The following is a 20188-nucleotide window of genomic DNA, read 5'->3' on the forward strand; positions in this document are numbered from 1 at the left end:
AGACACTAGTTCCCTCGCAGGACAGCGACAGAGACCAATGGCCTCTTGCACACCCCACTGACTCTACGGAGACCCGACACACCCACGCATGTTTACCTGGGGAGCCCGCCAGAGAGTCCCCTCTGCTGAAGGCGAAGGTACGGGACACAGAGACGGGCACTAAAGAGTCAAGGGCCAAGGATTTGTGAGTTGCAAAAGGGAAGATAAACAGAAAAGGAGAAAGACAAAAGAGCAAAGTGTGTGAGTCAGTCTGTTCTTGAGTTTTCACAACGTCACATTTCTCTGCAAAAAGGAATCTTGCCTCTGAGAACAGGGAAATTGCAAATCCTCTCAAAGTCACCCTCCAGAAACCCAAACGTAAAACGGCCTTGGCTGAAAGTCTTTCCGGAAAGATGCGCAGCAATCTTAGAGGGGATTCGACCTTCCGATGACAAGAGCAGGCAGGGTCCCTGGCGGGGTGGGGACGTGTGTCTACAGCATTCTCCGTGAGCCCACAAATAGGATGGGGGTCCCACACCGCCTCGCCCCCGGCTCTCCCCCACTGCCCGCGGGCTCTGCGCGCCTGCGCCGCGGCTCCAAGCAGAGCGCATGCTCCGGCCAGCGGAGGCCGGAAGAAGCCTGCCTCAGCCTCCCAGCAGCTCTTCGGTGCTCCCAGTGCCGGGCGCCAACTGTGCATTGCCGGATCAAGCGGTGTTTCTGTCTGGGAAATCTGTCTTCCTCCCTCTTATCCAGTTGTTCAGAGTGTCCCTTCCCTGGGGACTAAATGAAGTCCGTCTGCAGAGGACAGCGCACCGAAACCGGCAACTTCTGTGGTCTTACCTGCCGTGCCAGGTGATTGTACTGAGTTTACACGCGCAGGGTAGCTAGCGGGGGAGATTTATACCTACCTGACTGATAATCATTCGGTCTGACACCAGATGTCAAAGAATATTGGAATGGGCTCCTACTGTGAGACGTACCGGGATAAGAAACCCCACAGTCTCAAGAAGCATCCTAGAGTTTCTTGGGGGTGTAAATGAAATGTATACCCCACCAAACAGGGAGGAGACAGCCTCTCCCTGCTTGCATTGCCCCGTGGGCTTGAAGAAACTCAAGCCTGGTTTCTTCAGAGTTCCCAGGCTCACTGTGATCCTCCTAGAGTCCCTGGCAATCAGATCCAAGAGAGAGGAGACAGTGCTGGCTGTGTTCCCTTTACCCTGCACAGGAAAACCAGGTGACTTACTCATAATCTCAAATTCGAATTTGAGGCTAGGTCCCAGGGAACCCCTCATCTCATTTCTCTCTCTCAAAGGCTAATAAAACTATAGGCTGGCTTCCAGGACAAGGGTAGTTGGCCAGACCCAGACCCTATAAGAATTCACTCCCTTATGCTCTCCTTTGACTGAAGGCTGAGGTTTGCTGCTGTTGAGTGATGCTGGGCAGCTAGACCCTGGGGTGGGGGTGCACCCAGGCATAACTGTGGGATGTGGCAGCCTTGGCCCATATTTCACACTGTACTTTGCTAAGTGGGGAGCGCTTGTGGGGGATGATGGAAAATGTCTCCACACCCCTACTGGTTAATTCGATTTCTTTCTCCTTCTGAAGATTATAAAGATGCTCAGAAGTGAGGGAAGGGAAAAGTTTAATGCTCCTTTTTAGTTAACCAGTTTTGAAGGAGAGATCAGTGTTACAAGTTTATGCCTGTCTCACTGATAAAATGGAAGGAGATATGGATAGAAAGAACTAGAGACAGGAAAGAAGGAAGGAAGGGAGGAAACCAGGTAACAGCTTCCCAAGATTTTAAAAATAATTTTCTTTTCAAAGAAAAAAGATCATCCATATTACGTGGGCTGGGGAGTCTCATGTAGCTCTTTGTCCCCCTATCTTTTGGTCTTCTGAAAGAGCCAGAACAGGGCCAAATGTCTGGGTAACATTTAGAATCCTAGGAATTACCCCACCCTAATCAAGCCCTAATGTGATGGATGGAAATCTCCTTTAGAGAACCAAGATTTCCCTGGTCCTGTAGCTCACCCCCTCCCATTCAGAGTTCTTATTCTAAGATGATGATGCTTCCTTCCTCAATCTTGCTTGAGATCTGTTGGCTTATATAAGTGTCATATGTACCAGGGCTTTACTTTTATCGATCTTCTGTTCCTATTGGGCCATGCCTTGGGTATGGACAGATACTTCAACTTCATTTCAACCTTCTGCTCGGCTAAGGTATAAATTACACTGTAAACCATTCCACTGTTTCTACATGGAAATTACATTCGGGAACATGATGGGTCTCAAATCAATTTCTTTGTGCTGTGTGAACTAGCCAGGACATGGGAATGCATCTGGGTAGTCATCCACTTGCTGGGTAATTTGGAGCAAGTCAATTCTTTAATTTCTCTGTGTTAAAATGGTATCTACCTTTCCTGTGCCAGCGATTGTGAGATCAAGCTTTAGGATCCTCTGGTAAATCCCAATAGAAAGCCCTCCGTAAAAATCTTTTTTATGATGAGAGAAAACACCCCATTTGGCATGAAAATGGTCACCGCAGTAAACATGAACAGCTGAAAGCAACGCAAAATTCAGACCCGTGAACCAAAAAGAAATCTAGAGAAATAATTTGTTCTGGATCACGCTTACATCCCAATAAACACCATCCCTTCTAAGCGCAAGTACAATATCCCCACACAGGAAACAGCAAGAAGGTAGAGCACAGAAGGGGCAGAACAAACCAGCCATGAGCCCTGTGGCAACCGCCAGCACCAGCATGCACAGCCAACTGGCAGCCAGCTCTCCACCAGCTGAGATGTGTAACGAGGAAAGAGAAGCAGGTAAGCAACATACCATGGCAGCCTGGGACCCACATCCTAAGACCTTGTGGGCATTTCCTACGGTACGGTAATGTAATACAGTAATGACAGACCAATGTCAGGTAAAGTAAAGGCCAGTGGGTGAATTATATCGTAGCAGAGAAGGAAAGGCTGAACCTGCATCAGAGCACCCAATCACCAGCCTGCATTTCCCAGCAGGTGACAATAAATGGGGTCCCCTCCCCTCACCACTTCCCTCCCTGCCATTCGTCCCTTGCACACAAGCAGAGAAGCAGCAGGAAACATTCCAAACACAGAAACGAGGCACCTGTGGTCTGTAGGTACCTGGCAGGAGGCAGTGTTCCTGGCAGAACATTACAAAGAGGCTGCCAACATTTGGGTTAGCCCCAGCCCAGCCTCAAAGTGCTCGGTCCAGGTCCCCAGAGTGGGCTGAGACAAGACTACGATGGGGACAGGTGGGAGAGAGGTTTGAGAGATACATACGAAAGACTGAGGATCCAGCCAGGCTTCCAACCTTCCGCACATCGTTATCTAAGGACAGAAGGATGCAGTTGAGAACGCACACCTCCTTAAGGGAATGCCCCCTCCTCCACCACACCCGCAGCACCAATGAACTCTGCAAAAACCAGGCAATCAAATGGAAGTGTAAAAAGCAAAATAAACTTGTCTTTTCATATAGAAAAATACCACTATCCACTCCTGACATTTGATAACACTGCAGTTTACCACGGACTTCCATGAAGAGACTCTCCGATTAAGAAAGGACTCTCACACCCATTTTACGGAGGAGGAAACTAAAGTCTAGGGAGTTAAATGGCTTGTATAGAGAGTCCCTAAGAGGAGTCAGGACTTGAACCCAGATGTTCTCTTCCACCATATCCCTCTGCTTCCCCAAGAAGCTCTGGCTTAGGGACTGGAATACCTGAGCAAGCAGTGGTCATGATGGCTGGGACTCCATAGTAGGTGAAAGCTCCGTTCTCGAAGCGAAGGCCTTCCTTGCCAACCTCCACTTCCACTTTACCCTGGGGAAAGAAGGAAGTGTGCAAGGGTGTGTGTGAGCACTTTCAGTGCTATTATTGACTACAACTCCAAGCACTTTTGTATGGTAACAAACAGGTGGACTTAAGTTCTTATCACAGGGAAATGTGAAGTCTGTCTAGATCCATTTTAAAAATAGAACCTTTGACTTCAGCACTATGTTAGTTGCTTCGTTCATAGAGGAGTGTCCCGTCCTGGCTAACCAACTCTCTTTGCATGCTCTGATGGCCCTTCCGTGATGAATGTCCTGGCCTCAGCTAGCCCCTGGCCCCATAAACTGCCCCACCGGTTGAGAGAAAATCTGATTCTGTGCAGAGCTTGTGTATTTCATTGCCGGGAATAATGATTGCTAATGGCTAGCATGTAGCGTGTATCTGCGGGCCTGGTACTGTGTTCTGTGCACTGCAAGGATTCTCACTCACTCAGTCCTACCACCCTATGGGGCCCATACTGCTTTTTTCCCCCAGCTTCCAGGTGAATCAATTTGAGGCTCAGAGGGTCGCATACCTTGGTAAAGGTTAGTTAGAAAGCGGCAACACTGGCATTTTAAAGCCAGATCGTTCCCATTGCTGAACCTACACTCTTGCCACTACCTTTCAGTCCCTCCGACTTTTATTTGAAAATGGCTACGTTTACATGAAGCATAAGCATATAACTCATAAGGTTATATGAGTTCATGATGTTATATAAACAATGGAATAGGACTCTTGTTGATTTTCAGCAGTGAAGACTGTGACTCCATTTTGGAGAAAGGAGAAAGGAGGCTCTGTGTTAGGATGGGTGTGAGGCATTACAGGGTCAGAGCAGACAGGCTGTAGGTGGACAGTAAGCACAAAGAGGCCACTTCTAAGGTCACTGAGCTTAATTAAGATTTTAAGGCAATCACTGTATTTAGGGTTTGTAAGATTCTGTTGAGAAGTGATGGGTAATAGTGACAGAGCTAATGGTAGAGCCGGGCCAGGGAGCCAGCAGCATCACAAGCTAGAACCACATGTCACGTGTATTTATGACAGTTCTATCCAGGTATCCAGGGTGGAAGGCACTGGGACTTATGTGAGCACCGGGAAGATGCTACACCTCTTTCATTCAGTCATCTGTTCCCTCCCTGGTCTCTTAAGGAGGAGAAGATTCAAGTGGCTGCAAAGGCTGAAATGTGGCAGTGAGAGTAGATGTGTTCCACGCACCCCCAGAGCAAGGAGCGGGTGGGAGTCACCAGATATGGTGAGACGCCAGCATGACAGACACGAGACAGGCCGGCAGGTTGGGAGGCATGGACCGTCGCATTCCTGGGCAAGTCTGAGCAGATAAGGGGGCTTTGGGATTCTGCAGGATGACAGTTTTAGAAGTGTAGTCTCAGAACCCCTCTGTTAGAAAAGTCCCCCACCCCACCATAAACACTGCTGACCGGTCAGACTAACTGCCATCAAGATCCCACCACTCTCGGGACAGTGGCCAGTCACACCTGGCCCTTCTGCGGGTCAAGGACAAATGCCCACCCCACCTGGCCCTGCCCTGAGGGAGCACGCTGAGGCTTCCAACCTGGCTGAGAAGGCCCAGCCCTTCCTCTCTGTCCAGCCTGGAGATGCCCTCGTCCCACCCTTGGAGGATCTCTAACTCTCCCACTCACCTGCAGAAGCAGCACGAAGTAGTCCACGGGGCGGTTGCGCTGGTAGAGGTAGTGTTCTGGGGCTTTCTTGTTTTTCTCGTCAAACTTCAGCTCCTGGATCACATTGGGGTGTTTGAGGAGCCGGAGCAGGATCTTCTCCGAAAGGTACAGAGATTTAAAGGGCTCCACTTCTAGGGGAGATAGGGAGGCACAACGGATTAGCAGCCATGGGAGTCGGATGGGCAAAACAGGCACGTGTCTATAGCCCCCTCCATTCATGCTCTGGGGCACCGAGCCAGCAGGGCTCTAATGAGTCTCAGGTGGAGTGGGGGGTTGTGCACCTCAGCTTCACCCCATGCCCTCTGGGGATATGTGTCCCTGTGCTGGCAACCTGGAGAAGACAGGTCACCATTTTGGAAATGTCACTTTTGCTATTAATTTTCTTCTTGATGTTATTTAAAGTTGAGTGTGGCCTAAAAAAGAAGGCAGTTTTGCCACGTGCAACAACATGGATGAACCTGGAGAGCATTATGCTAAATGAAGTGAGCCAGACACGTAAGGACAAATATGTATGATACCACCTCTATGATGAGTCTAAAATAGTCACGCTGTGGGCGCCTCAGTGGCTCAGACGGTGGGTATCTGACTCTTTATTTTGGCTCAGGTCATGATCTCAGGGTTGTGAGACTGAACTCCTTATTGGGCTCTACAATGGGCCTGGAGCCTCCTTAAGATTCTCTTTCCCTCTCCTTCTGCCCCTCCCCCCCCTTGTGCACACTCTCTCTCAAAAAGAATTTTTTTTTAAGATTTATCTATTTATTTATTTATTTGACACAGAGAGAAAGAGCACAAGCAGGGCAGCACCAGGCAGAGGGAGAAGCAGGATCCCCGCTGAGCAGGGAGCCCAATGCGGGACTCAATCCCAGGACCCCAGGATCATGACCGGAGACGTTCAAACAACTGAGCCACCCAGGCGTCCCTCTCTCAAAAAAAATTTTAAAAGTAATGAAACAAATCAGTCAAACTCAGAGAAGCAGAGAGTAGCACCCCAGTTAGCCAGGGCTAGTGGGAGGGGGACATGGGCGAGGTACTGGTCAAAGGGGACAAAATTTCAGTTATGCAGGATGAGTAAGTCCCGGAGATCTCCTGCATAGCTTAGTGCCTGTAATTAGCAACAGTGTACTGTATATGCAAAATTTTGCTAAGATGGTAGATCTTCTGTTAACATAGGAAAAACAGTAATAAAGAAAGAGGGTGGGAGGAAACTTAGAGGTGATGGATATGTTTATGGCAGCTTAGCTCCAAACTCCTCAAGTCATATATGATAAATACGTACCGCTTTTCATATGTCAATCTTACCTCAGTGAAATGGCTCAAGAAGAAAAAAAGCAATAGTAAGAGGAGCACAGATAAGCAAGGCATGTGAACAACAAAGGCTTTATTGCTATCATCAAATGAAACACAGAGAATTTAATCTTATTGGTATGACATGTATCTGTTGAATAAAATGGAATTCCAAGTTAATACAGAGTTAATTACTTAAGTGATACGTTCCCCAAAATGTGAAGCCTTGTGGTATCACATTTTCATATTAACAGATATTATTATGTTATATTATTATGTTATGTCATGTTATGAACAGATACAGCTATTTTGCTGTGACAGGCAGCCAGTAGTTAAATCTGTAATTAGGACTAGAAAACATGTTGAAAACTATTTTCAAGAAGCTCCAATTTAGGGGTGCCTAGGTGGCTCAGTGGGTTAAGCCTTGGCCTCAGGTCATGATCTCAGGGTCCTGGGATTGAGCCCCGCATCGGGATCTCTGCTCAGCGGGAAGCCTGCTTCCCCCTCTCTTTGCCTGCCTCTCTGCCTGCTTGTGATCTCTGTCTGTCAAATAAATAAATAAAATCTTAGAAAAAAAAAGAAACTCCAATTTAAAATTTTCTACTTCTTAGCACCTTAAATAGTCCTAGCACTCCGAACACACTCAATAAATAGACGTTGGACTGACAACTGAACTTAGTCATGGGTGTTACTGTTCCAAGTCAGCACCTTAATTGGGCCTGGGTGAGAAGACAAGAAAGTTCAAAGACAAATAGTACCTTCTTTATAAGAAGGGGAAGTTTGTATTTGGATCTTCATTTTTTTTTTTTTCCCCTAAAGATTCCAAGATTCACAATTGACTTCTGTATTTTAAGAACTTGTATAGCTGGGGTGCCTGGGTGGTTCAGTGGGTAAGCCTCTGCCTTTGGCTCAGGTCATGATCTCAGGGCCCTGGCATTGAGCCCCACATCAGGCTCTCTGCTCTGCAGGGAGCCTGCTTCCTCCTCTCTCTCTGCCTGCCTCTCTGCCTGCCTCTCTGCCTACTTGTGATCTCTCTCTCTGTCAAATAAATAACTGAAAAATCTTAAATAAGAAAAGAAAAGTCACTTTTTGGGGTACCTGGGTGGCTCAGTGGGTAAAAGCCTCTGCCTTCGGCTCAGGTCATGATCCCAGGGTTCTGGGATCGAGCCCCACATTGGCCTTTGCTCACTGGGGAGCCTGTTTCCCCCTCTCTTTGCCTGCCTTTCTGCCTACTTATGATCTGTCTCTCTCTGTCAAGTAAATAAATAAAATCTTAAAAAAACAAACAAACAAACTTGTATAGTTCACAAGCCTATCTGGTCCAGGGAGGGTACCAACCCCAGGCCTCCTTGCTGGGTAGGACAAGGCCTTTCCTTCCTTAGTAAATCCTTGGGGGGCACCCCAGCTCTTAACAAGATGGAGCTCGGCCTCAGGCTCCTGCCAGAAAGCAAGGGGAGGAAGGGAAGAGAGCAGCAGTGGTTTCTTTAGCTCTTTCCTTGAGTAGAAGAGAGGAAAGCAGAGCTGAGTTGTACTCACTTCAGTCCTGGAAGATCAGGCCTGGGGCTGAATAGGACAGTATGTGGCCTCCTGGGGCCCAACCTACAGCATCCCCTCTCCCTGGAGCAGTGGTTCTCCATCTCTGCTGTGCACTGGAATTAGGTTGCGAGGTACTAATGTGATTGGTGGGTGGGTTTCACCTTCCAGATTCTGCTTTCCTTGTCTGGGGAGGAGACGCAGACAGGGGAGGGGGGGCAGAGTCATACCTGTGGCCATGAAGCGGTGTGTGGCCAGCAGAAGCTGGGGAGAGATCTTCACCCTCATCTCCGAGTCAGAAAGCTTGAATAGGGAGAAGTCGTGCCGCTTCCTCTCCCTGTGTGGAACCCTCTGCTTTTTCCGGTTGTCAGCTACAGGGTCACAAAGTGGAGATACCAGAATCAGTCTTCCCACAGTCATATGGGAGATAGATTCTTTGGGATCCCATGGATTTCTGCGACATGTCAACTGTAGGTGACCTCACGACTTCTCTTTCCCAGGGAGCAGAAGGATGCTACTAAGGGGTAGAAGGTGGGAGATGCTGCCAGGTCTCAGGGCTATTTACACTGAGGTGGTGTGGAATGGAAGAGGGGAAAGGCTAGCCTGGTGCCCCTGAGGGCAGGTTTCTGGTGGTGGCTCCCCTCCTTACCAGCTGTGAGACCTCTCTGGGCATCAGAGTGTGTGCTCATTTTCATCTACACAATGAGGTTCATAAGTAGCGATAAATGCTCGTCCCCTGTGGTTATTCTGAGACTCCGAGCAGAACCACCTGTGAAGGGCCTACAAAATGGCATTCGTGCATGAGGGACTAGCTTTCTCAGCATCAGGGAAGCTGGCGGAGCCCAGGAGGTTTCCGCCTCTTGCCCTTCTCCTGTCCCCAGAGCTGGGTTCACCAGGTCTCTTCCTGCTGATTTAAACCACACCCTGGGCAGTATCTGAGGCATGTCACCCAAGGAACCTGGGTGGTCACCTCCTCTTCCACTCACAATTCTCCTGCTTCAACCCTAGCCTTGCCCCAGGCAGAGGATTGGGGAAAAAATCTAGTGAAGAAGAAAGGAGAAGGAATGGGCACAGCCCTGTAACTTACAAAGTCGGGTTCTCTAGGCGGGGGCCCTCAGGCAGAACCTAGGGGAACTTTAGATGGCCTGAGACACTGATGAAGAAAATCTGCCCTTTCCAATTTAACTTTTTCTCCCTTCTTTTTTTAAAGCTTGTTCTAAAAAAAAAAAAAAAAAATACTTTCTTACGGTTAGAGGGAATGTTTTCCCTGGTCGGGTGTCTTTTGCTTTCCCTTAGTTTTGAATAAGATTTTGAAACATCTTGCCTACTTCATAGTGCTAAGGGGAGCAGAGAAAAGGATTTGAGTTTTCTCCAGACTTGGCCTGGAGACAAACAGGGCTGGGGGGAATTTCAGTGCAGACTGAGTGGACACAGTGGACACTGAGGGGAATGAATCCTAGGAACAAGGAACTGGGCCCCTAGAATCTGGCTCCCTGGTAGTCTCCTTCTCGTTTTGGAGCTTACTTCAGCCCCACTGTTTGGATTTCCCTCTGGAAGACAGAAGGTGCCCTTCTATGGTACTGAGGTCTTATGGGTCTGTCTTGGACTCTGAGCTGCTGCTTTAACACCCCTTTTGCTCAGGTAGCAACAGTGGCAAGAGGCAGACCCAGCTGTCCTGTGGGTCAGGGTCAAGTGAGAAGAAACACCGTATTCCTTGCTCCTTGGCCTTCTCACAGCTCTTACGGAATCATAACAGCAGCTTATTTATAAGGGCAGGAAAGCCCTAATCCTCTCCTTCAGAAAGAGGATTGCTCAGCAAGAGAGCAGCAGATACTTGTGTGGGATCAATTCTTTTGCTCTCACTGGTGAGCAGCCCTCTGCTTTATAGGACATGTTTACCTAAATATCCCCTCTCCCTCCTCTACCAGAATGCCACTTAACATTTCATCATTGGAGAACCATTCCTCATTTCCCTCTTCATTCCTATTATTTTAATGGGAATTAAGGTGGTTAAATGCTGGAGGGGGAGCACATTTATTTATTTATTTATTTAAAATTTTTTTCAGTATTCCAAGATTCATTGAGAGCATGCTCATTTAGACTACCATCACGACTATCAGCCATGACCAGTGTGCTAGTGTGACTGCCTCCCCCAACAGACCTACTGAGATAGATGGGAATTCTAAATCAGAGCGTGGGCAGAGGTGGGGGAAGAAGGAAATAGTGGTGGGGTGTAGAGGTTAACCCCTGTTTGAAGAAGTTGGGCCTGGCCAGGATATCAGAGCAATACCAGATACTGTGACACTCTTACTGTATTTTGTCAGGGCCTGATCCATCTTTGGGGTTTGACCTCTTTTAAAGGGATGGCAGTCTTTCTGCATCACTCACTGCCTTCCAGCATTCAAGTTCTTTGTACTGGGAACTGGCTTCTGAATGGCTGCTTCTAGCAAACTAAGGACAGGGGTCTTGATGGAATGAGTTATCTGAGGTAGGGAAAAGGGACTGCTGTCGCAAGAAGTGAAATTCAGAGGAGGAAACACTTCCTGGCCTAGGGACTCCCATAGATTTAGATAACACTCTCCTCCCACAGACAAAGCAAGCCTTTGTAATGTTTGCAAGCAAAGCTTTGATAAGGCTCAGTAACTGAAAGCAGTCCCTGTCTGCATAGAGTCCATATTGTTCTTGAGGGGGTGTGGCAGGAGGGCAGGGGTGGGAAGGGAGAATGAGAAACCCGGCTGTAGGGCTGGAAAAGTGTGAGGGAGAAGAGTAGCATCAAAGAAGGAGGTATTTAAGGCTTTGGCTTAGGTTGTGTGCGGGCAGTCTCAGGTTGGTCCCTGCCACGTGCTGGTGCTGTGGTGTGGGCCGACTGTGAGGGCAACCCCAGGGACAGCTGGGGTCTGCGTTTAGATGGATGAAGAGACAAAACCAAAACAAACCAACGCAGGTTGGGGGGAGGGAGGGAAACAAGGGCAGAGCGGCCAACCGAGGCACATTTACTCTCTTTTACTTCCTTTTCCATCCTAAGGCCAGGAGGTCTCCTTTTCACTCTTTGGCTTGGTTCCCACAGGTTCCCTCCTGACAAACATTTAGCTAGCAGGTTCTCAGGGACTCAGAGTGACTCAAGCCAGGGTATCTCGCCGTGCCAGCACCTAACATTTGGGGGCTGACTCAGTAATGCATCGGCTTGTCCCAACATCCTTTCACACAGTATGTCAAACTAAGCCAGCTCTGAGAATCTCAGAAGAAATGGGATGACCTTGGACAGGAGCCAAGGCTATGGACTTACTGTAGAGGTCAGTTTCATCCAGGATCTCCGACTTAATGATCTCCTCTATGATGTCCTCCAGGGTGACAATTCCCATCACCTCATAGAAGGGGTCTCCTTCTCCCTCATTGTTCACCCGCTGGACAATGGCCAGGTGAGATTTTCCTAGAGAACAAACCAAGTTCCAGTTAAGGATCTGGAATATTTTTAGGAATCTTTCCTTATCAGAAAATTATACAAAGTTGCTCTGTGGCTAATCTTGGGACTGAATTCATCTGAGGACCTACTTAATATATGAAGTTTGCGTATAAGCTCCTACAAATGCAAATCTTATGCTTTTTTAAAAATATATTTTATTTACTTATTTGAGAGCAAGAGAGAACACGAGCAATCAGAAGGAGGGGCAGAGGGAGGAGAAGCAGACTCGGACCCTGGGATCATGACTTGAGCCAAAGGCAGATGCTTAACCAACTGAGCCACCCAGGCACATCCAAACCTTATACTTTTATATTTCTTTCTTTTCTAGAGAGATTAATTACCTAATAAACACAAAGCCAGTTAACTTTTTTCTTTTAGCTTTCACATATTAACAAGTATATCTAAGCTGAAGGAGGATGAATAATTTTTTTTTAATTTGACAGAGAGGTCACAAGTAGGCAGAGAGGCAGGCAGAGGGGAAGGGGGAAGCAGGCTCCCTGCTGAGCAGAGAGCCCAATGTGGGGCTCAATCCCAGGACCCTGAGATCATGATCTGAACTGAAGGCAGAGGCTTAACCCACTGAGCCACCCAGGTGCCCCAAGGATGAATAATTTAATTGAAAGAAAGAGAATTTGGAATCAAAAGAAGTAGGTTAGCAGTCTTTTTTCCTCCTCCAAATTTCCCCCATAACTATCCCAGTTACTCTCTGTGCAAATGATCCTAGGCAAATCGTTTAACCTCTATTGAGTCTCTGTTTTCTCATCTAGAATTAGGGAATAATACCAGTATGGTGATTTTATAATTGGCCCCCAATTCTTTGATACACCTCCTACTGAAAGGTATGGTTTATATCTCCTTCCCTTGAGTCTGGGCGGACCTGTGACTGCTTTAACAACAGAGGCCAGGGATGCGTCTGCATGGATGCTTCTGAGGCTAGGTCACAAAAGGCATGTTGCTTCTGCTAGAGAAATGCTCCAAGAAGTTTGAGGCCACCGTGATGGAGAGGCACATGCAAGTCTAAGTGCTTAGGTGACAGTTCCAGCCAAGCCTGGCCTTCCAGTCATCCCACACACTGCCAGACAGGTGAGTGGGAGAAGCTGTGTTGGCAGCAGATCTGCAGCCTCAGCTGATCCAGCCCCACCCACTGAAGGCCTCCCCAGCTGCTTCAGCCTTCTCCAGTTGCAGGCACAGATGCTGCCAAGCAGAGATAAGCAAGTCCTGCTGGACCTCATCCAAATTCCTGACTCAAAGAATCCGTGAGCATCATAGAATGGTTGTCGCTTTATGCTTGTAAGTTTTGGGGTGGTTTGTGAGCGGTAATGGCAACTAGGATAACCAATAGCCATAGTTACTGTGGGGCTCAGATGACCTAGAGAGTGCATGAATGTGCTTTGTAAACTACTGTGGTCACAGGCAGGCAGGAGTCTTTATTGTTCAACAACAGAATAATAACAGTTAATGTGTACTGAACTCTCATTGTGAGTCAGGCACTATTTGGAGGGCTTTGTGTGTACCAACTCATCTAATCCTTCTAACAACCTGAGACAAGTACTATTATTATCCCCATTTTATAGATGAAAGGACTGAGGCACAAATGAGTTAGGTAACATGCCTAAAGTTACATAGGCTGGAAGTGGCACAGCTGGATTGCAAACCCAGATTACTGGACTCAGTCCTAAAGTGGGGACTGAGTCTTACTGAACAGTCCTGCATTCCTGCTTCACCTTCATTTGTTTCTATCTGCTGATGAACACATTTCCTGTTCCTATTTCTAAAATGCAAATATGGGTTGTTCTTTTTCTTGGGTGAGAGACATTAAAGGGGAAAAATCTAGGGTACTGACTTAGAAGTTATTCTTGCCTGAAAAAAAGGGGGGGGAAGGAAGTTCATGCTTTATCAGTGTTACCCATTATAAGCTTGGCCATTGCTAAAAAATATCAGAGTAAAAAGGAGTAGTCAGCTTGCTGGAGGTATAATTAACCATTAAAATTATACACGTGAACCTGTATCAGATACTTCAAATCAGAGGATAGGTACCTATCAGGAATTTTAATTGGAAAGATGGGATTTGTCTCATTCAAGAATGGTCTCTCATTTCTTTTCCACCTTCATTCTGTCCTTTGACTATCTCCTGACTGGTCTGATCATTCCACTGGCCTGCTCAAAAACCCTCAAAGTGTCCATAGTATGCATTGAATCAAATCGAGACTCGTGGATTTGGTATTATCAAGACAGCAAAATGCCCCGCTCCATCCCCTACTCATTCAATACGCCAGGTGCGCCATGTTACCTTCACCTCCCCGACCTTGTCCATGTGTACTTTCTAAGGTTTTGTGCCCTCCAGTCCCTCCCACTCCATCTCCACTCTCCAAGTTCCAGCTCAGGGGCCAGATCCTCAAGAAAGTCCTACCAGATTTGCCTCATTCTGAATCTGAACCAATTTCTCCTTGCCTGTGTTTCAAAACCCACGATAACTCCATTAGAGCATTTGTCCCAATCTGCTGCTTCTCTAACTAGCAGTGTGTGTGTCATCTACTGGACAATGTTTCTTCCTTAGGCCATAAGCTCCTTCAGGATATACACTAAGATAGGGTACCCTCCATATAACAGGAGGCCAAATACGTGCCTGATGAACTGAACTAAAATGAACAAACATTCATAGTTGATATAATAGATGATATTAAAACCAGACATTAAAACCTTCATTTTTTGATAAAATACAATGTATTTAAGTTAGAATTTAAACTCTACATCAGTGGTTCTAAAATTATCCTTCTTTGGAACAACTGCAACTATATTTTGTAGCTTAAATTAGATTATGTTAATTGTTAGAATGTGTTCAATTTAAAGGGTTTTTCCTCAACACATTGTTCTAAAACTTATGGCACCTGTTCTCACTTTCCTGCTAACATGTGCTAACAGATGACAAAAGACTAGTATAGCAGAACTCTTGGAAAAGTGATTTCTTAAAATTATTTTCTGTAATTGGATAATTTCTATAGTGTGGAGCTCGGAATATATATAATAGAGCCATATTTCTGCCACTAAGAGATTAGTTCATGTAATGAACATTTTATGATGCTTCACAGAGGGCCTTTACCCTCTGTGTGAAAATCAACCATTGGTCTACACTTCATAAGGTCAGTTTGAGGATGTCCACTCTGTGAGCACAAGGGAATAGAGATGTTAAGTCCTAATTGTATAATATTCAAGACAATACACTTATATAATCTATTAGAAATATTTTATAATTCACAATCAGCCTTTCTGATCTCCTCAAATGCCTACAGAGATCTATCAGACAAATGAAGGAATTTGTTCTTTATTGGGTACAGACTGAAATAGGAATCGGAAATCGCATAACACCAGAAACCATCTGTGCCCATGACACACAGACCTGAGGTCCATCTTCTCTCAAAAAGGTTGCCCTTTAAGAGATCCATCTCCCTGTACCCTTCTAGGCCTCCAAAGGGTTGGGGTTGGCTCCCAGTGAAGCCAGTCTTGAGACATGGACAATATAGTCACTCCTTCCCATCACAACACTTTGTACAGATCTCTCTTTGTCATTTATAACAACAATAATAGGCATTATTATTATTATTATTATTATCAGCAGCAGCAGCATCACAGCTACAATTTGCTATATCTTCTCCAGGAGCCAGACATAATTTCACCACACTATTGTGATTTCTCCTTCTATAATGGCAAGCTCTCTGAGAGGCAATAGCTATGTTCTACTTAACCTCCATTTCCCCAGAATCTAAGCATAGCACATGGCCCAGAGTAAGAGCTCCATATCTAGTGGGTGACAAATGGATATCCATATGCAAAGGAATGAAGCTGGATGCCTACCTTGCACTGTACACAAAAGTTAACTCAAAATGGATCAAATGCCTAAATATATGAGTGAAAACTATAAAACTCTTAGAAGAAAATCTTAGGAGTAAATCTTTATGACCTTGGAGTAGAAAATTTTTTTTATATTTTCTATATTTATATTTTTTATATTTTATATATTATATTTATAAGACACCACAAGCACAAGCAACCAAGAAAAAAATAGATCAACTGGACTTTAGAATTAACGTATTTAACGGACTACCAGCAAATCCTATATCTGATAGGGAGCTTGTATCAAGAATATATAAAGAAAATTTACAACTGATAAAAACACAACTAAATTAAAAAGTGGGCAAAAAATGGAACTAGACATTTAAAAAAAATGGAACTAGACAGTTATTGAGGAAGATATACAAGTGGCCAATAAGCACACGAAGAGATGCTTAGCATCTTCATCATTAGGGAAATGCAAATCAGAACCCTAAGGAGATACCACGTCACACCCACCAGAATAGCAATAAAAAAAAGTTAGTAACAAACGTTGATATGGATGTGGATAAACTGGAACCCTTAGACATTGTTGGTGGGATTATAAAATGAGTTACCTGCTTTGGAAAAGTTTGGTGGTTTCTCAAAATATTAAATGTAATTTATCATATGATTCAGCAATTCTACCGAATCCATATATGGGTGTGTACCCATACTTCGGTAAACACCCATGCAAACTGAAAGCATATGTCCTCCCTAAAATGTGTACAGAAAGGTTCATATTACTTTTTTTTTTAGGTTCATATTATTCTTAATAGCTAAACCGTCAAAACAATCCAAAAGGGCATCAACTGATGAAAGGATGAATAAATATGTGGCATATTATCTGGATAGATAATATGGATACTTATCCATATTATCTGTCATATCTGGATAGACAATGCAATATTATCTGCCCATAAAAAGGGAATGAAGTAGGGGTACATGCTACAACATAGACAAACTTTGAAAACATTATACTGAATGAAAGAAGCTAGACCCAAGAAGACACACCTTGTATGATTCCATTTACATGAAATGTCCAGAATAGGCTCATCTATACAGAAAGAAAGTAGATTAGTGATTGCCAGGAGCTAGGGAAAGAAGGGGATGGGGGAAAACTGTGGGGTTTCTTTTGGAGTGATGAAATGTTCTAGAATTGGATAGTGATGGTTGCCCAATTGATGGCCCACTGAATTGTATACCTTAAAAGGGTGAATTTTATGGTATTTGAATTTTATCTCAATAAAGTTGTTATTAAAGCCAATTGGGGAAAAAAAAAAAAAAAGAACCGGTGCTTGAATGAACAGGAAGTCAGTGGGTGAGTAAAAATAGGACTGGTTTCATAAAAAGAGAATAGGTTGAAATACAAGAGCAACACCAGTTTGGACACAGGTGGTGATGCCAATCAAATGCTAGTTTAGAGCACTTGTCATTTTATGCTTTAGGATGTGGCAGAGACCAAAGCAGACAGAGGCGAGGCCATCAGGAGAATAGGAACAGGGGAGAGGGCACCATCTTGTCAATTTCTGTGGTGGTGGAGAAGGCAAGCAGGGATGAGGGTTTGTCACAGCTGGGATGACAGAATCTAAGAACGAAGATCTCTTTAAGACATAATGAGGCAAGAGGTAATGTTTTACATAGAAAACTTGTGAATGCTACTGCTTTATGAGGTACTATATCCCTGAACCACACTACTGTGGCACTGAACACCAACAGATGGGAAATTTGGGAGCTGAGCTGAACGATCCAGACACAGGGGATTTTATGGCAATGTACTTTCTAAAAGTTAAGGCTACATTTGTCTCTGTTGTAAAGAGTATATTTTATTCTGGGTTTACTGGTGTTCTACTTTTGAACTGGTAACTATAGACACTCCGTCCTCTGACTTGAATCCCTGCCATGTTCCTGGTGTCCAGTCTCAGCAGAAGCCTCAACTCTATCCTGATGGTTTGACTTGCCAATATGCCTTTCCTGGCATCTAGCAACTGTGAGCTCCTTAAGCCTTGGTTTGCTTCCCTCCAGCCTCGACTAATTTCTCTCAACCTCTGATTTAGTCTCTAACTTTAATGCTGTCCACACCCTACTGAGACACAAAGTAGAGAAGACATTCCTATGGCCAGAGTCCTGCTTGGACCACAGCATTAGGATGATTTTTATTGGAACTCAGTCCTCAATGGGGTCAGTCACATCTATCTGGGATTAAGTCATATTATAGCCCTCCATTAAACATAAGACCCTCCAAGTCCAATCCCTTGGAATGCATTTCACTAGTTCAATGGTTGACAACACTGGAGGTATGGTAGGATCATCTGAGAAGCTTTGATGTTCTAAAGACGGTATCCCAGCGCGCCTGGGTGGCTCAGTGGGTTAAAGCCTCTGCCTTCGGCTCAGGTCATGGTCTCAGGGTCCTGGGATCGAGCCCCGCATCGGCTCTCTGCTTGGTGGGGAGCCTGCTTCCTCCTCTCTCTCTGCCTGCCTCTCTGACTACTTGTGATCTCTATCAAATAAATAAATAAAATCTTAAAAAAAAAAACAAAGACTGGATCCCACACCCAGAGATCCTGATGTCAGCCATTTGGGGTGGGGCCATGGCCTCAATAGTTTAGAACATACCCCAGGGGATGCTAATACTCAGCCTAGGCTGAGAACTACTACTTGGTTTATAGTCATGGTTCTCAAAGTGTGCTCCCTGGACCAGCAGCATCAGCAGCACTAGAGAACTTAGTTAGAAATGCTAATTCTCAGGGCCCACCCCACCCTTGTAAATCAGAATCTCAGGGGTTGTGCCCAGTGATCTGTGATTTTAAGAAGCTTAACAGCTAGTTTAGATGTAGGCTAAAGTGTGAAAACCACTGGTTTATGGGTAGTCTCTGGCACTCTGGTTGTCGGATGACTTACTAATGAGGAAGAAAAACAAGCACTGAGATGTCTAGTTAAAATCCTGGTCCCTTTGGTGCACCTGGTTTAAGTTGCCAGATGCTAAATACTTAAGACAGAAAAGAACCTCCTGGAACAAAGGGTAGCTGCAATAGCAAGCTGATGTGTGTGCTCTCTCATATGTGGTGGTGGTTATGGCATTTGGTTTGACACTGGGCAGAGAGTGAGTGTTGACTGTTTAACGCTGTGCTTGAAAAGGGGTTTCTTACAGCTTTTGTACCAATCACCTCTGAGACAAGCTTGAGGTACTGCACTATCGGTTAGGTTCTTGGTATGTCTCACTCAGATCAATAAAAATTCCCCACTACTGAAAATCAAACCAGTCACTTCTCTTGTCCCCAAAATCCAAAGGATGGCTCTAGTACTAGTTTCTGGAAGTAGCCTATCTCATCACCGCAGGCATCAACACACCCAAACTGCACGGCACATTTCTTAGAAGGGCAACTAGGTTTTCAAGCATTGCTTTTAAAGCAATGGTTCTCAACTGGGTTGATTCACTACCCCTCCAACCCCCAGGGGACATTTGACAATGCCTGGAGACAAATTTGGGTTTTCACACTTGGGGTGGGGAATGCTACTGCAATCTAATGGGATACATTAGAGCATCAGTAAGTAAGTCAGTAAGAGGTGGCAATACCACAACTATATTTTAGTGTTGGAAGAAGTGGAAATATTCCCTAAGGGTTTTTAATAAATATAGCATCTAGATGGTTTAGGCACATCACAGAGAAGACCTCCTAAGGCCTCTGTTAGCATATGCCTTGAAAAAAAAAAGAGAGCAAATAATTGATTTGCTTCCTTTCTCTTTCAAAAATAGCTACAGCACTTTGCTAAGGTAACTGTTCCCAAGATAAAATTTAGAAGCCAAGACAAAAGCATAATTGCTTGGAAACAGAGAACTAAGGAAAGCAGAAATCATTTTATGGTTTTATGGGTTTTGCCTCTCTTATGACCTTCATCTTGTAAAATACATTGACATTTGCTATCTTTTTTTTTTTATAAAGATTTTTATTTATTTATTTTTTATTTATCAGAGAGAGAGGGGGGGAGAGAGCGAGCACAGGCAGACAGAATGGCAGGCAGAGGCAGAGGGAGAAGCAGGCTTCCTGCTGAGCAAGGAGCCCGATGTGGGACTCGATCCCAGGACGCTGGGATCATGACCTGAGCCTAAGGCAGCTGCTTAACCAACTGAGCCACCCAGGCGTCCTGACATTTGCTATCTTTTTATTCTCCCTGGTGTCCCTGCAACATCTCTTATTCATTTAGTAGGCAGCACTGAGTGGCTCTTCTTTCTTACTTTGGTCTTGGGAACCCTCTACCCCAGAGTGTCTTAACTCCTGTGTGTTCCTGGGAGCAGCAGCACTGAACCTCACCTGGGCACTTGTTCAAAATGCCGGTTCTCAGGTACCACCTCTGACACACAGAATCAGGACTTGGTGGGGAGGTGCGGCCCACACAGCTGTTTCAGTGATATCCCAGGTGACTCTTACGCACACTGAAGTTTGAGAAGCACTACTTCTGACACCTGCTACTCCCCGTGGAGCCCACGGACGAAGACTTGGCATTACTGGGAGGCTCTTGAGAGCCCTGGCA

General features: G+C 45.4%; 1 protein-coding gene across 2 annotated transcripts in view; it reads right to left on the reverse strand.

Annotated features, from left to right (window-relative positions):
* Positions 1-20188, reverse strand: part of CNNM1 (cyclin and CBS domain divalent metal cation transport mediator 1) — a 60509-nt gene that overhangs the window by 23104 nt on the left and 17217 nt on the right. The window contains exons 2-7 of one of the 2 annotated variants that reach the window (XM_059169236.1): positions 11612-11755; positions 8556-8696; positions 5470-5639; positions 3727-3826; positions 3288-3335; positions 97-159 (exon numbers count right to left, since the gene is read on the reverse strand). In XM_059169236.1, coding sequence (XP_059025219.1) covers positions 97-159; positions 3288-3335; positions 3727-3826; positions 5470-5639; positions 8556-8696; positions 11612-11755 — 666 coding nt within the window. The remainder of the gene's footprint in view (positions 1-96; positions 160-3287; positions 3336-3726; positions 3827-5469; positions 5640-8555; positions 8697-11611; positions 11756-20188) is intronic. The other variant, XM_059169237.1, reaches the window with a different exon arrangement.

Source organism: Mustela lutreola, chromosome 4, assembly GCF_030435805.1.
Source record: "Mustela lutreola isolate mMusLut2 chromosome 4, mMusLut2.pri, whole genome shotgun sequence".
In the NCBI taxonomy this organism is placed as follows: Eukaryota; Metazoa; Chordata; class Mammalia; order Carnivora; family Mustelidae; genus Mustela; species Mustela lutreola.